At 48.0% G+C, this 15,590-nt stretch overlaps 1 protein-coding gene across 1 annotated transcript in view; it reads left to right on the top strand.

Moving 5' to 3' along the window:
- The window catches only part of ABCA1 (ATP binding cassette subfamily A member 1), a 131,407-nt gene that overhangs the window by 26,952 nt on the left and 88,865 nt on the right, over positions 1-15,590 (top strand). Inside the window, exons 3-5 of the mRNA XM_066256609.1 lie at positions 4,810-4,903; positions 9,236-9,377; positions 10,628-10,746. Coding sequence (XP_066112706.1) covers positions 4,810-4,903; positions 9,236-9,377; positions 10,628-10,746 — 355 coding nt within the window. The remainder of the gene's footprint in view (positions 1-4,809; positions 4,904-9,235; positions 9,378-10,627; positions 10,747-15,590) is intronic.

The raw sequence follows: 15,590 nt of genomic DNA on the forward strand, positions 1-15,590 counted from the left end.
TGGTGCTCCCCAGAGCAGCTCAGGGTAGCAAATCACTTGAACACCAGGGTTGTTATTTTAATACCCGACACTAAGAGAAGGCTCCTGAGTGTCTGATTTTGGCGAGAAATGCCTTTTGAAAACAGTGCTCCTCTCTATGTCTCCCACCTCCTGGGGGAGAGATGTGGAGGTGGGTGGGTGGGCACCAGTGCAAGATTTAGAAGAGCTTTCTTAGAGGGGTTTATAAACAGTAAAGCATCAGTTTTATTTCCAAGCTATTTATGAGGGCCTATGTGAAGGAAGAGTGCTAAGTTTAGGGGTGGGGAGAAATCTTATTGGGATAATGAGTGGGCCCCAGTGGCATGACTGGCCGTAGTCAGGTTAGGCATCTAGAGGGAGGCTGTCAGGAAAAGCAGTGCCTAGAACCGCCCCCTGAGTTTGGACGGCGACTTTTGTTTTCAATGACAGGAATAATTTTAGAAGTACAGAGTAAAGGGCATGGATTAAATTTAGTCTCTCATGATTTTATTTTCGGTGGGGTGAGTTTTAGAGGCAATCTCTTCATTCACACATGTTAGTGGTGCAGGTTAGCAAGGGCTTTGAAAGATGAGTCATCTAGATACTCTGGTAATCGAGCAGGAGGCGTAAGGGGGTTGGGGTGCATAGTGGCCAAGAGCAGGGACCCTTGAATCAGACTGGGTTTCAATCCTGGCTCTGCCATTTACCAACCTTATAGCCTTGGGCAATTTATTAACTTTTTAAGCCTTAGTTGTCTTATCTGTAAAATGAGTCTAACATTAGCACTAATGGGGGTTGTTTGAAGATCAAATGAATTTATATATGTAAAGAGCTTAGAGCACTGGTATTTAGTAAGATCTATTCAAACGGTAGCCATTGGTATTATTATCAGTCTTTTTCTTACCCCTTTTCCTGATCTGCTTACACCCACTGGCTTCAGAAGCTGAAAATGACTTGTGAGATTTTCTTTGTTCCCTTTGCTGTCAGCGCCATGGGGAAGATCCATTCTTTTCTTTTTTTCCCCCAACTAACCAACCAACATATTTTGAGCATCTGTTGCCCTACAGGGTCTTAGATGTGAGGGCTGCAGAGATATCCAGGAACATAAAGCTTGATTCATTGGGTCAGGTCAGTGCTCAGGAGGGCTGTTGAGTGATAAACGATGTGGCCACCTTAAAATGTGTATGGCCCAAACCTGGCCGTGTGAGAGGCAGTATGGTGAATGCAAAAGGTGAAATTTAGATGTCGATCTGGGTTCCAGGGCTGGTGGGCTCTCTCACCAGGCCGTGGCTCATAACCTGTTGGAACCTTACTTTCTTCATTTCTGAAATGGTAATAGTACAACGTGCCTCACAGAGTTATTGTGAGAATTCAGTGTCAGAGATGAGATGTATAAGAATCCCAGGTACATAGCCCCTACTCAGTATTGGCTGTAACTATAATAAATCTATAGGTCATGTTCATTTTACCTGTGTGGAACCTGTTGATGTTTTTTTGACCATGCCACCTAATGGAGTCATTTCCCACCTGGGTCACTTACTGTGTTAAATAGAATTTTGTGTCTTCTCAGGTTGGACAGAACTGGCCACTGATCTTAAGCCCGCCCCTTACTAGCTCTATGGTGAGCCTCCTTGTTTAGTCTTGCCATATAAAATGGAGACAGTACTAGTTTCTATAGCATAGGGTTGTTTTAAGGATGCAGTGAAATAATCCATATATAATCTACCTACTACACATTGGACTTTAAATAAATTGTAGCTACTATTTATCCTAAAAGTACACATGGTAGTTTCAGAGCTTCAAGGCTGATGACTATCTTACTTATACTCTTCATTTAATCTTTTTCTGAGTTTGTTACTCTTTTCTGAATACATTCACAGGCCATTTTCAACAAGTTTCATTCCTGTCTGTTGTGATTTGATTTAGCTGTAAGCTTGGGATGGATACACTTTTGTGTTCTGCTTTTTTTTTCACTTAATATTATATGGTTAACAGTGTCTGCATTTCATAAACATTGTTGTAATGACTGCCTACTACATTGTCGAGTAGACACGCTATAAATTAATCATTTTCCTGTTTCCGCGCAATGTTTCCAGTATTTTTCAACTGTCGAGTTTCAATGAATAAATAATTTCCTGTATGTGGCTTTTTGATATTTTGAATTTTAGTTCTGTAGGATACATTCTCATTGATATTACTTGATCCAGGGGATAAACATGTCGGTGGACACATAGGGCCAAATTACGTTCCCAAAGGGCTCCGCTGATTTGTATTTCCATCTTCATTAGCGCATCAACTTCAGTTCATTCTCTTACGCAACAAGCATTGTTTAAACCCTCCTGTGTGGCAGGCTTAGTGAGAGGCTCCCCGAGAAACAGGGCCCCTGCTGTGCCAAGGCCTGGTAAAGGCCCAGAGCACCTGGGGAAGCCTCAGCAGGGGAAGAAGAGGCCCAGTATTATTTGAAAGCTTGGAGATTTCAGCTTGTGTTCCCTCTTTGGGATTATTTATAGATTGATTTAGCAAGTCCAGCTCAATCTTTGATCTTGGAGACCCCATTAACAGCATGCCTTCTTTCAAAGAGGGACCCATTTGTTCTTTTTGGGTTTTTTTCTTTTGTCCTGGTGTGCTGTCTATAACAAACTATTCTTCATAGGTACAGGGTAACAGTGGATTTTGTTCCATTTGTTGAAGATTTAGAAAACACTGGAAAGTCACTTTTAAAATCACCCATTTTATTATTACCTTAAGACATCCACTGTTACCACCCTTATATTTCCTTCCAAAAAGAAGATTGTAATGAGAGGTTAATGTGGATCATATCAAAGACATTTGCAAATTAAAAATGGGCTGTTTAACATTCTAAACACCCAACAAGAAATAATAAAGAGAAACTCCCAAACAACCCGAAATACTAGCAAGAGCAGAAAGGTTAACTGAATTCCGACCCAGTCACAGTATGGCATAGTAGGTGGTCATTAAAAACCCGTATTTTAAAAGAGTATTTTATATCACGGAAAACACTCCCAGTATGATGTTAAATGAAAAATCAAAATATAAAACTGCCTGATGTATGATCTCAATTTGTAGAAGAAAAATATGTGTGTTTAACTAGAATAAAAAAAACCCAAAAAATATTAACAGAGAGCCATTGTTAGCTCAGTTTGTTAGGCATTCTTTCTGCGAAGTAGGATTAGGGATGATTTTTATTTACTTAAATTTTTTAAATCCGTTTTTCTCTAAAAAATATGTGGACTTGAGCATCAGGCCTTCATACCAGTGTTCTCTTGGCCTTATGGCTCTGAAGCCCAGTTGTGATTACTCTTAACCACAAGGCCCCGCGACTCTTTTGGCCCCTTTCGCATTCATCCTAATTAGAACATCTGAGTCTAAGGAAAGGTAAGAAAGAAGTGGGAGACTTCCGGCAGTGGAACTACAGACGGTCCCTGACTTATGATGGTTTGACTTACAGTTTTTCAACTTGACAGTGGTGTGAAAGTGATACTCATACATTTGAAACTGTACTTTGAATTTTGATCTTCTTCTGGGCTAGTGATATGCAGTAAGGTGCTCTCCTGTGATGATGCCTGGGCAGCAGCCGTGAGCGCAGCTCACGGTCGGGCATGGGGTCACCAGGGTCACGTTCCAGCACTCGACAGTGTCTTCATTGTGTGAGATGATTTTGCCCAAGTCTAGGCTTAATGTAAGTGTTCTGAGCACACTTAAGGTAGGCTAGGCGACGCTATGGTATTTATTCAGTAGGGTAGGTGTATCAAATGCATTTTCAACTTAAGAGTATTTTCAACTTATAACGGATTTACCGGGACATAACCCCATTGTAAGTAGATGAACATCTGTAGTTGTCCGAACACCATTCTTTCCATTAAATTGTGTCTAATGATTTCCATCCTGTGCCTGTGCTTATTTATCCTTTGGTGACTCATTGAGGCAGGGTTTTCCTTTAGAGAAACCTTGTTGCTTTAACCAGTGGACCATGCTTGCTTGTAAGTTTCACCATCTTCTAACCCCCTGGAGAAGATTGGTCACCTGACCTTGCTGGATGGGGGAGGACTTTGTCCTCTTCCCTGTTCCTTCCAGTCCTGGGTGTGAGGAGGTCAATATGGAACTCGGTGTGAATCCTCATTGTTCTCTGGAGCCTTTTCCTCAGCCCTATGGTGTGAGCAATGCATGCATTTCAAGCAGCAGAGCTGGTGTGCATTCAGCACAGCAGGGCCCTGTTGCCCTGGCCCTCCTCTTTCAATAAATGGCCATTCCATACCTGAAACTGGGGATGCAGAGACGACAGGGACCCTGTGCTTGTCTCAGGGCGCTTGTATGCCAGTGAGGAAGCCAGTGATAGGTGATTTCAGGGGCTCGCTGACTGGGGGAGCACAGGCGAAGGCTTCTAGCACGGTTTGGGATTTTAGTAAAGAGTTATGTGCTTGCTTGAGTCTTGAAGAATGAACAGATACAAGCCAGATGAAGCAGGGTGGGAAGGTGAAGAAATCTATTTCTTAAGGAAAACACAGAGGCATGGAATAGATGTTACAAGGTGAGAATGGCAAATGGCCAAGTGTTACGAAGGCTTAAATCAGTGGTTCTCAACCTGCGGGGCGCGACCCCGGCGGGGGTTGAACCACCAAAACACAGGGGTCGCGACCCGCAGGTTGAGAACCGCTGGCTTAAATTAAGCATGGTGGGAGAGGATGGATCAGTCATTTCAGCAACTTTCCTGTGGATGACCCAGAGCCTGACAGCATCAGACGTCCATACGCCTGTTGAAACTCACAGTGCTCTGTCTTTTTCCCCCTCTAGTGTCAGTTGTTGCTGGAAGTGGCCTGGCCCCTGTTTATCTTCCTGATCCTGATCTCCGTTCGGCTGAGCTATCCACCCTATGAACAACATGAATGTAAGTATCCAAGCAGCCTGACTGGGACTCTCCGTGGGCAAGTGGAATCCAGGCAATGGGCATGGGCCGGATTTGACCTTTCCCAAGATGCTAATTTTAGGAAACACCGTAAATGGTTTGGAATAGAAAAGCTAGGTCCTCAATTTTTTGATAAGGCATGAACTCAAGAAACTGTTTTTAGTCCCAGTGAATAGTGACAATAGTAACTCTGACGGCCGGTGTCTGTTTCATACATTTTAAATGGTGAAAGCAAAATAACCTTCCTGATAGTTCAGAAAGTGGTGATTAAAAAAGGCCCCCAAGGCGTGTCTTAACACCCCTGTCATGTGGTGTCTGCCAGTCTTTTCCTATGCATTATGTCTTTATTACCCAGATGCAAATCATGGAACACGTCATTTTAAGCAGCGTTTGTGTAGAACTTCTCAGATTGAGTGATATTTTATTTGATTCTCATACCAGCCTTGTATAATAGAAAATATTATTATCATTTGCTTGATAAATAAATTGGGGCTCAAAGAAGGGCAGGAACTTGCCTAAGGTCACACATGTAATAAGTGACAGAAATGAAGTGAATGAAGCTCAGGTCATCTGACTCCCAAGCCTGTGTTTTGCTGAGAGCCTTTACAGTGAGTATAGAAAATAGTGCTAGTGGTTGAGAACACAAGCTCTGGATGTCCGGGTTCTTGGGTTTGAATCCTGGCCACATCAGTTACTGGGTATATCGCATTGGGCAAGTGGCTTAGCTTCTTGGTACCTGCGTTTCTTCATCTCTGTAATAATACCTATACTGTGGGTCATTATTCTACATCATGTCTTTCTCTCCTGGGTGGCCTTGCTGAATGGATCAACCCTGGAGAATTGTCCCAGTCCAGATGATCAACATTTATGTGGGAGGTTTAGCTGGAACCCCTGTTCCATTGCCCCATCCCCTTTCCTACCATTAACCAGCTCTGTCCACACCCTGCCAGCCTCCTAGACTCTCAGGCTACTGTTCTTCAGGACGGGGAGGGCTCCAGGGTCGCCTTTCAGTTGTGCCCTTGGTCAGGTCCACAGCACAGAAAGGCAGTCATTTACCTGCTAATTTGGTAGGACACATATATATTCATGTTCTCAAAACCCCCCCACAACCTCAGGAATACTCTACCAGAGGTGATTTTTTCAGATTTCACCAAAAAAAAAGAGAAAAAGATTATAAAATGAAATATACATTCAATCTGTGGGCCTGGGAGGTAATTCTGCCTTCTCTTTTGGAACCCCAGAGATTGATGAGCAGATGCATTGTTGATTTTATTTAAGAAATGCCCTAAGCCCCACTAGTGTGCACGTTTTAGGGAAAACTCAAATGTTTTCATCTGCTCGGCTGTTCTCTCTCTGGAATGATCCCAAGTAGGCAAGATGGTGCAGTAGCAACAGGCAGACGTAGGGTCAGAGAAATTGTACCCTATTGTTTGTACCCTGTCTCTGACACTTGGCGAGGTTGTGATCCTGAACCAGTTGTTGAATTTTAACCCAGAGTCCTCTGAATCTCGACCGTAGATTCTCAGAAATGTGGAGTTTTTATGCCTATAGAAGGTAGATAAGAATTTGCCTCCCATCCATGTCCTTGCAACGCCCCCTCCTGTTCTCACTACTTTCTAAGGACCTCGCTGGAAGGGAGATTGCCAAGGTGAACTGTGTAGAGGTGTCTTGTCCCTGGACACAAAGGATTGGCGTATAATTCTTCCCCATCCATCTTCCCCAGTTTGACCCAGACCATTCAAGGTCCTCATGACTTTCCTGGGTCCTGGGAGTCCAGCGTGCTACTTAATTGTCATCCCGTATGCCCGTGCCCAGTCCTCTTCCTGCTTTTGCTTGCAAATAAGGTGGGACACCACACATGGAGAAGGGTCTTTGCTTCGCCCACAGGGTATAGCCTGGAACACCTTCACGTTCCATTCCCCTGTGCTGCCTGGACCGATGCCACCCTGTCCTTGGTGCCAGAGTCTCTGAGGGGGACCAAAGGGGGAGATCCCCCTGGTCCTTCGAGTAGTTGGTTGGGTTACGTAAATCTCCCTTGCACCAGGAGCAGCTGACTTAGGCAGGGGACCTTGTTTGGTTTTCCTTGAACTGTTAACAGGGAGATAAGGAAGTTAATTGAGTAAACGTTCAACAGGCCAGAGTCCCCGCCGGGTGGCCGCAGCAATCGGATCTTGTTACATCCTTACTTCGGATGTTGCCTCTCTGGTTGGAATATGGATAGAAGAAAAAGACAGATAGATAGAAGTGCCCCAATACTGACATGCCGTGTAGCAAGTCCTGCCTGTGGGTTAGCTTCCGGGGAGATTGTTCGCATCTGCATGGAAATAGATGACTAAGCCAGGGTTCTGCTTTGGAGGAGGGTTGTAGCTGTGAGAGGTGGAGTGTGCCTAGCCTGCAGCGGCAGAGTAAGGACTGCTGTGGGCTCCCCACCACCGTGCCTCAGTAGTCCTAGCAGGCCCATTGTGCCAGGCATTCTGCTGCGTCTTCGCCTGTTAGAGCTCATGGAGTACTTGCTGCAGCTCTGTGAAGTAAGTTGTATCTTTATCACCATTTTACAGATGAAGAAACTGAGGGTTAGAGAGGTTCAGTGACTTGGCCAAAGTTTCTGCTTATGTGGTGTAGGGACCGGAGGGTAATCCCAGTTGGTCTCACCCCAAGGCTCGTAGAGATCCACCCCGCTCTGCCTCCTGGAGAACCATGGTTCTCAGTGGATGTCCACTGTTAGGGGTCACAGATGACCCTGAAAAGAGAGTGTGATGAAAACAGCGGCCATGCTCTTTCCGCCCAAAGGAATTCCCACATGCTTGGTCCTCAGGGTGAGAGCTCTGGCTCCAGGGCACATTATATTGACGTCCTCGTACACAGCCCCATGGCAGACCGCCACCGACCACATGGGGCCTTTGACACCTAGGAGCAGCCAAATGCACCCAATCGTGCCGTTTGTCAGAAGCTCCTCCCTGGCGAAGGGAAAGGAGAGCGCGGAGATGACCCGCGGAGTGGGGCTCGCGGAGTGGGGCTCGCGGTTTTGATGAGTGGCGACAGAGCAGCAGCAACCAGAGCAGCTTCACACATGACCGCTGACCCCAAGTTAGCGTGTTTATAGGTGCTCTTTTGAGGAGCTTGGGAGCGAGCAGAGGAGGTAAAACCAACGTAGGTGTGGGCAACAGAGGACAGTACAGAGGGGGTTGGGAAGGGCTCAGGTATAAAGGGGGTACACAGGAAGGCGGGAAGGAGCATAGGTTAGGATCACGGGAAAGTGGGTTCCACCCCCAGACCCACCCACTGAGTCCCTCCGAGTGTTCTCCAGCAGCCACTGTATCTTGCTGTAGTTGCCCCCTTAGAGTATGAGGGGACAGGTCACCCGTAGGGCCCCTCTGTGTCTCTGGAAAGTGAGGAGGGCAGTGGGAGCTGAACTGACGATCAAGTACTAGCCACACACCAGACCCCCTCCGCATATGGCCCGATGGACCCCTCTCGCCACTTCTCCCGGGTTTGGTGCCATCAGTCCCGTTCTACAGAGGATGTCAAGTAGAGTAAGAATCGAGTGTAAAAGGTGAAGGGATTAAGCAAAGGGAAAAACCCCATCAAGACACAGACAACAATGTGGGGACCGCAGGAAAGAAGGTGGGTTGGGGAGGAGGTGTAGAGGGGGGATGAATGCTGAGGGAGGGAGACCGGACGTGGGGAACACACAATGCCAGATACAGATGATGTGTTGTCGATTTGTACACCTGAAACCTGTTTATGTTTGTTAACCTGTGTCACCCCATTAAATTCTTTTAATAAAAAATAAAAGAATCACTATCTGATGCCAAGTTTCCAGTTCAGGGTCGGGTTAGTCAGAGGGGACAGGTCTCTGGGATGTGGGGTTGGGACAGACAGACGTGGGATGGAGAATGTAGGGGACCAAGGGAGATGAAGGGCCTGACCAGGTGGTGGCGCAGTGGATAGAGCGTCGGACTGGGATGCGGAGGACCCAGGTTCAAGACCCTGAGGTCGCCAGCTTGAGCACGGGCTCATCTGGTTTGAGCAAAAGCTCACCATCTTGGACCCAAGGTCGCTGGCTCAAGCAAGGGGTTACTCGGTCTGCTGAAGGCCCGCAGTCAAGGCACATATGAGAAAGCAATCAATGAACAACTAAGGTGTCGCAACAAAAAACTGATGATTGATGCTTCTCATCTCTCTCTGTTCCTGTCTGTCTGACTCTCTGTCCCTGTAAAAAAAAAAAAAGAGAGAGAGAGATAAAGGTCAAGTCCCACAACTTTCAAAGAACTAATGTTTCTTTTGTGTTTTTCTTTTCCCCAATGTCAACAGGCCACTTTCCAAACAAAGCCATGCCCTCTGCGGGGACGCTGCCCTGGATTCAGGGGATTATCTGTAATGCCAATAACCCATGTTTCCGTTACCCGACTCCCGGCGAGGCTCCCGGGGTTGTCGGAAACTTTAACAAATCCATGTAAGTACCAGATCAGGTTTTCTTTCCCCAATGTGTCAGTTCATTCTTTTCCTTCCTTTCTCAACCTCTGGAGAATTTTGAATGGTCGGGTTTGAGTGAAGTTGCTCTTGTAAAGGTTTCTGTGATGAAGTTTCCGAGTGAGGGCAGGGAGAGTTGCTGCCAGATCGAAGACCTTCCTTCGCTGTATTTTAGGGATAACAAGGGCCACGTGGCCAGTGAGGGGTGGGGGTGGGGAAGGGAGATGAGGAGTGCACTGCACTGGCCCCCCCCCCCCCCCCCCCCCCCCCCGGGAAACATCTGCTCCTGTGTTCATCAGCCCATGCACTTAGCAGACATTCACTGTGCGTCTGAACCGAGTGGCCCGGGAGCCGGGGCTGGGTACCAAGATGTGCCCAGGAAAAGGCCTGCCCCGATGGAGCTTACAGCCAAGGCCTCCTTGTTCTCAGATCACCTCTCCCACTCTGTCTGTGCCTGTTACATTGCAGCGTCCCACTGTGGTGTTTCCGTTCCCTGGTGTGACCTTCCTGAGGGCCAGGATGCCACTTCCTTGGCTTTTGTATTTCTGGCTCCTGACTCCAACAGGAGACCTAAGTACAGGCTTACGGTGTGTTTGCCGAATGAGCCGTTGAGATCCTTGGAATGCCCAGAGCCGTGGTGCGCTCTGTACGACGTGTGGCGGGTGGGGAGTCTGCTGCCGGGGCAGGTGAGGCCACGCTGTGTTGTCCGCGGGCCCCTTTCATCTGTGCGGAAATAGTAGAGACTTTATTTTGTAAGTGTGTGGGTCTAAAGATGAATAATCCAGGCTGGATTCATCTCATACATTTTCAGTCTGAATTTTGGGCTTCTATTCTGATTTTAAAAGAAGTCAAAAATTTTTTGGTGGGCCCCAAGAGTATCCTGAGCCCTAGGGACTGTGCCTACTGTGCCTCGTGGATAAGTTAGCCCTGGGGGAGTGTGTGGGGGGGTGGGGAGGGAGGAGAGGGACAGGGAGAGGGAAGAAGGGCTTCCTGGAGAGGAGGCATGGGCTGGGCCTTGAAGGGGCTGCTAGGATTTGGTGAACACTTGGGAAGCAGCATTTGGGGCCGGGGTGGTGGGTGGTGTTGAGAAGCACGGGGTATCAGTGGAGCTCAGTGTGGGGAGCAGTAGGGTGGAGGGCCTGCCTGCCAGGCTGGGGCACGTGTTCTGTCTCCCCAAGTGGGGGAGGCAGCGGCCTAACCAGAGCTCTTGTGCTTCTCCCACGCTCCTTGCAGTGTGTCCCGCCTGTTCGCAGATGCTCAGCGGCTTCTCCTATACAGCCAGAAAGACACCAGCATGACGGACATCCACAAGGTTCTGAGAACGTTACGGAAGATCGAGCAGAACAGCTCAAGTAAGCGGAAGCCTTGCTGTGTCTTGGCCCGTTCTGGGGAGTGGACCTGGACCAAGGAGAGAGCCACTCAGGCTGTTGGCGCTGGTCCCTTTTAGCTCCTCCCTGCTGGGGATTCCTCCCCTGGGGCTGGACTCTGAGACCTTTCTGCGGGTGGGGGAGTGGCTTTGAGGAGAGACCAGGACCGGGAGTGTGCTGTCCTCCTCTGCCGTGACAGAAGGAAAATCGCCAGAGAGGAACGGCACAGGTGTCAGGACTGTTAGGGGAGCCGATGGCTTCCAGCTTCTCCTCTCTGGAGTTGGCCATGTGGTTGCTGTGAACGGGCAGATTTATAGATGGGGACATTTGTGTGCATGCAAGAGCAATTGAAGTTGCAGCTTGGTAATGGATAAGTGAAACTGGGCATTTATCTCAAAGGAAGATGCAATTCATCTTCCCCTAAGTCATTTGATGTAGTCGGATGGACATTTGAACTCTGATCTTCAAAAAACGAAATCTTTATCTCCAATCTGATACGGGGCCCAGGCTTGCCTTTAAGGAAGCATCTGAGGAGCAGGCCGATGAGCTGAGGCAGTCACGAGGCAGCCCCCAGGCAGGGGCCGCAGGAGCAGTCCCTTGTGTGCAGACAGTGATGGGTGCGCGGTCCATAGAGAATCCAAAGGCAATAGTGAAGCAAATGGTCTTTTTGTCAGCACCATGCACCGGTGGTTGTGAAGAGTGTCAGCGATAAATTCTGCCCATCTGGGGGCCAACTGCTGCCGCGGCTCCAGGAGGGGACTTTTACTTAGGTTGGTGTTTGGGGAGGGTAGGAGGGGCTGGCCTTCTCTGGAAGGCCTTCCAGTTTGTGATCCACTTGGCAAAAGAAGAAACGGTGTAACATGTTATTAGAGTGTCAACCAGACTTGGATGGGAATGTTTTCTTGGACAGACAGAACAGTCTTCCCTGGGCAGGAGCAAGGGCAGTGGGCAGTGTGGGGCCTGATGACAAAGGGAAGCGAAGCTGTGTGAATGGTGGCATGAAGGAGGCGTCACTTCACATGGGGGGGGTGACGGTGCGTAGGGTCAGCTTCAAGGGGCCTCCCGGCTGGACCACTTTTGGCTGTGTGGCCAGGCCATCTGGGTCCTGTTTGCTTGCCCTGTAGGCCCCTGGTCTGGCAAATGTAGATCTGTCCCAGCACAGATCAAAGAGAGGTAGCAGTCACCAAGCAAAGCATCAGTCCTTGCTCACGTCCTGACGGGCACCTGCCTGGTAGCTCGGAGTCAGAGCTTGGGTTATTTCTTCTGCTGCAGAAAGGCGATGCAGCCCAGGGGAACGAGTGTTAGGATACTTTATGTGATGGTTTTGTGACTTTGTGAATAAGTCATTTAAGCCCTTTTGAAAGCTTCTCATCTATGAAGTGGGTACAGTAAGAACCTATGTCCCAGGATTGTTTTGAGGAATAAATGAGCTCTAATGTTTCATTGCGGAACAAGGGCATGTGACACATAGGAAACATTTAGTGAACACGAGTGACAGTTATTTTGGTGTGGTGATGTCTTGGCTAAGCCATTGAACCTTTCTGAGCCTTAATTTCCTCAGTTATAAAATGAATACGTAGTAACTTGCCACGTACAAGGTGAATTCGAAGTACCTGGCATGTAGTAGGCTGTTCAGTATTACCCTTACATGTCCGGGATGCATTTCTGAGCGCCTGACCTTGCTCTTCCGCCCCCAGCTTCACGGCTGAAGAGAACTAGACTGGCTGATGGGGGTGTGCTGTTCATGCAGATCTCAGCGGAGGAGTCCTCAGACTCTCAGCTGGGTTTCTTCTTTGAGCCACTGGCAAGAGGAGTTAGGCTGGAGAAGAGAAACCAAAACTGCATGTGAGAAACTCTCTTCAGAGCTCTGAAGGGTGAAGGCCTCCTCCGGGTTTGATTGTATCGTATCTCATAGGGTGCTTATCTCTTATCTCTCGTTGGCCTGCCTGGTTCCCTCTTCTGCCCTGCAGCTGCTTCTGACACCGCTTTCCCCTGTCTTGCAGCCCGGAGCCTCTGTCTAGAGGGCAATGCAGGAACGGTTGCTTCTTCCCAGGTGAAGTCAGTCACTTCATCACTTCATGCTGAACTTGACTGGCACTCTAGGATTTCAGAGAGGGTCAGAGGCTGAGGTTGCCAGTGTGGCGCCTGCCTCAGAGGCCAGTGCTTAGCGCTCTTGCCCTGTCACCATCAGGACGGGACGGGTCCTTGGTCTGAAGCCCCTCCCTCCTCACCTTCCTCTCCCATACATGCCCTTCCCGAGGTGGGGACCTGCCTTTCATACCACTGCTCTTTTTGGGTGTTGACAGCGTTAATGATCAGAAAATATCTACTACCCTGCTACCTTTTATTTACTAGTTTTCATCTTTTCAGCGAGAGAAAGAGAAAGAGAGAAAGAGGTGGAGGATAGACAGGGACAGACAGGAAGGGAGAGAGATGAGAAGCATCAACTCATAGTTGTGGCACGTTAGTTGTCTATTGATTGCTTTCTCACATGTGCCTTAATGGAGGAACAGGAGCGGCTCCAGCCAAGCCAGTGACCCTTGCTCAAGCCAGCAACCTTGGGCTTCAAGCCAGAGACCATGGGCTCATGTCTATGATCCCATGCTCAAGCTGGTGAGCCTGACCTTGGGGTTTCAAATGTGGGTCCTCAGTGTCCCAGGCTGACGGTCTATCCACTGCATCACCGCCCAGTCAGGCCAGACTGTACCTTTTAGAGAATGAGGCTAATTCTATTTCCCTTGAACTACTTAAAGACAGCTCTTGTTTTTTTATTTTTTGTCTCTCTTTATCTCTCTCCTGAAAGTTTTTGATTTTTTCTAGACTTCTGGAATGTTTTTCCCTTTAACTTCTCCCTCTCCTCTAGTTGTGTTTCGGTGTGTCTCGTGTGTCTCTGTCTTTCTTGAAGTTTATCAGAAATTACAACAGTATTCCAGCACAGAGTCAGAGGGACTTCTGCCCGCTTTGTTCTGAGAACTGTGTTTCTGTTGGTGCAATCTGAGGTTGTCCTGGACTGTGGGGCACTCACGCCACACTGTGACTCACATTGCACGTGCACTCGACCGAAATTGTGGAGTTTTTTAACTACGCAATATTGTCAGTTACTTGTTCTCCATTTCTTCGTTGTGCTGTTGGCTTAAGAACCTAAGGAAAATACCAGTCTCTTTTCCGTTTTACATTTTTAGATTCCCTGTGTCATCTTGTGCTACCAAAACCTTTTTTTTTTTTTTTTTTTTTTCTGAAGCTGGAAACGGGGAGAGACAGTCAGACAGACTCCCGCATGCGCCCGACCGGGATCCACCCGGCATGCCCACCAGGGGGCGATGCTCTGCCCCTCCGGGGCGTAGCTCTGCCGTGACCAGAGCCACTCTAGTGCCGGGGGCAGAGGCCAAGGAGCCATCCCCAGCGCCCGGGCCATCTTTGCTCCAATGGAGCCTCGGCTGCGGGAGGGGAAGAGAGAGAGAGGAAGGAGGGGGAGGTGGAGAAGCAAATGGGTGCTTCTCCTATGTGCCCTGGCCGGGAATCGAACCTGGGTCCCCCGCACGCCAGGCTGACGCTCTACCACTGAGCCAACCGGCCAGGGCCCCACAACCTTTTTTGATTTTGCTTTTTTTTGCCACGTACTGTATTTGTTCTTGTTGTTTCCTGTCATCTAGGATTTTGATAAATAGTACTTTTTGTTCTCACCCAAGTCAGTGATGACTGTAGGACCAAGGCCTGAGGTTTGGGACAGTCCGCTGGAGACTCCCAGTCTCTTTGGACACGAGATCCACCAGCCTACGTTGCCACTAATGCTGCGCCGCTGGGCTCTTGGTTCTGTGATCTGTGTACTCGGAAGACTTAGCTCGTTCTCTCCCGCGATTTACATCTGCTAAATCCTTTGGGCTGTTCACAGATGATGTGTGCACGTAGGGGTCTCCTCTCAAATACTCCCTTTTAGTCCTGTGGTTTCCTGGGCTAGAGCTCTGCTTTGTTTTCACTTACGTGATGCAACCTTAGAGGTTAGCAATTCATTTATAGATAAATGGGTTGATTGATTCAATCATTCAGCCAATATTTATTGAATACCTAACTTGCGTCAATCATCGTTCTAGATGCTGGGACTCAGAGGTGTACAAAACAAATAGGACCCCTGTCCAGATGGGACCTCTATTCTAGATGAGAAGAGGGGAGTGGCTTGGCCGTGTTCACAGCCACAGGAGGGACAGTGTGGGGACGAACACAGAGGAAGCTCTGCTGTTCCAGGCAGCTCTCTTTCTACAGAGCTCTCTTGTGCTGGTCTAATACTCTTCCCACTGGAAGGCCTCTTAGTTCTAAAAAATGAAATCATGGACAAGTCTAATTATCCTTGAAACCATCCTAATGAGAAATCCACGCCGAAAACCTCACAGAGGATACCTTACCCAGTTTTCTTGTCACTGGAACTTTTGGGGACATTTTACATTTTTTACTTCCTAAACCTATAAACATGCAGGTTCAATGGTTGGCTAGCTTCATGTTTGGGAGTCAGTGTAGAAGGCATTCGTTCTTGGTAAGTCCCTATCGTGACTGACTACCGATGGAAATGTAAAAATTGTACACATTTTCAGAAACTAGAAAACGTGACAGGTCTAGAATTCTGTTCCTGTGTGGTGCAGACTGTCAAGGAGTGTTTCTCAGAGCGAGTTCTGCGTGGTATCTGAGATGAATTCAGGCAGCACACAGATAATAACTTTTTATTTTGACCCAGTTCATAATTGCAGTGTCATGGGCATTATTACTTAGGAGGATGTTAAATAGAAAAAAAAAAAAATGAAAGTTGGTTTAAAGAAAGGCACCATTTTATGTGGATA

The sequence above is a fragment of the Saccopteryx bilineata genome, chromosome 2 (genome assembly GCF_036850765.1).
Source record: "Saccopteryx bilineata isolate mSacBil1 chromosome 2, mSacBil1_pri_phased_curated, whole genome shotgun sequence".
NCBI classification, from domain to species: domain Eukaryota; kingdom Metazoa; phylum Chordata; class Mammalia; order Chiroptera; family Emballonuridae; genus Saccopteryx; species Saccopteryx bilineata.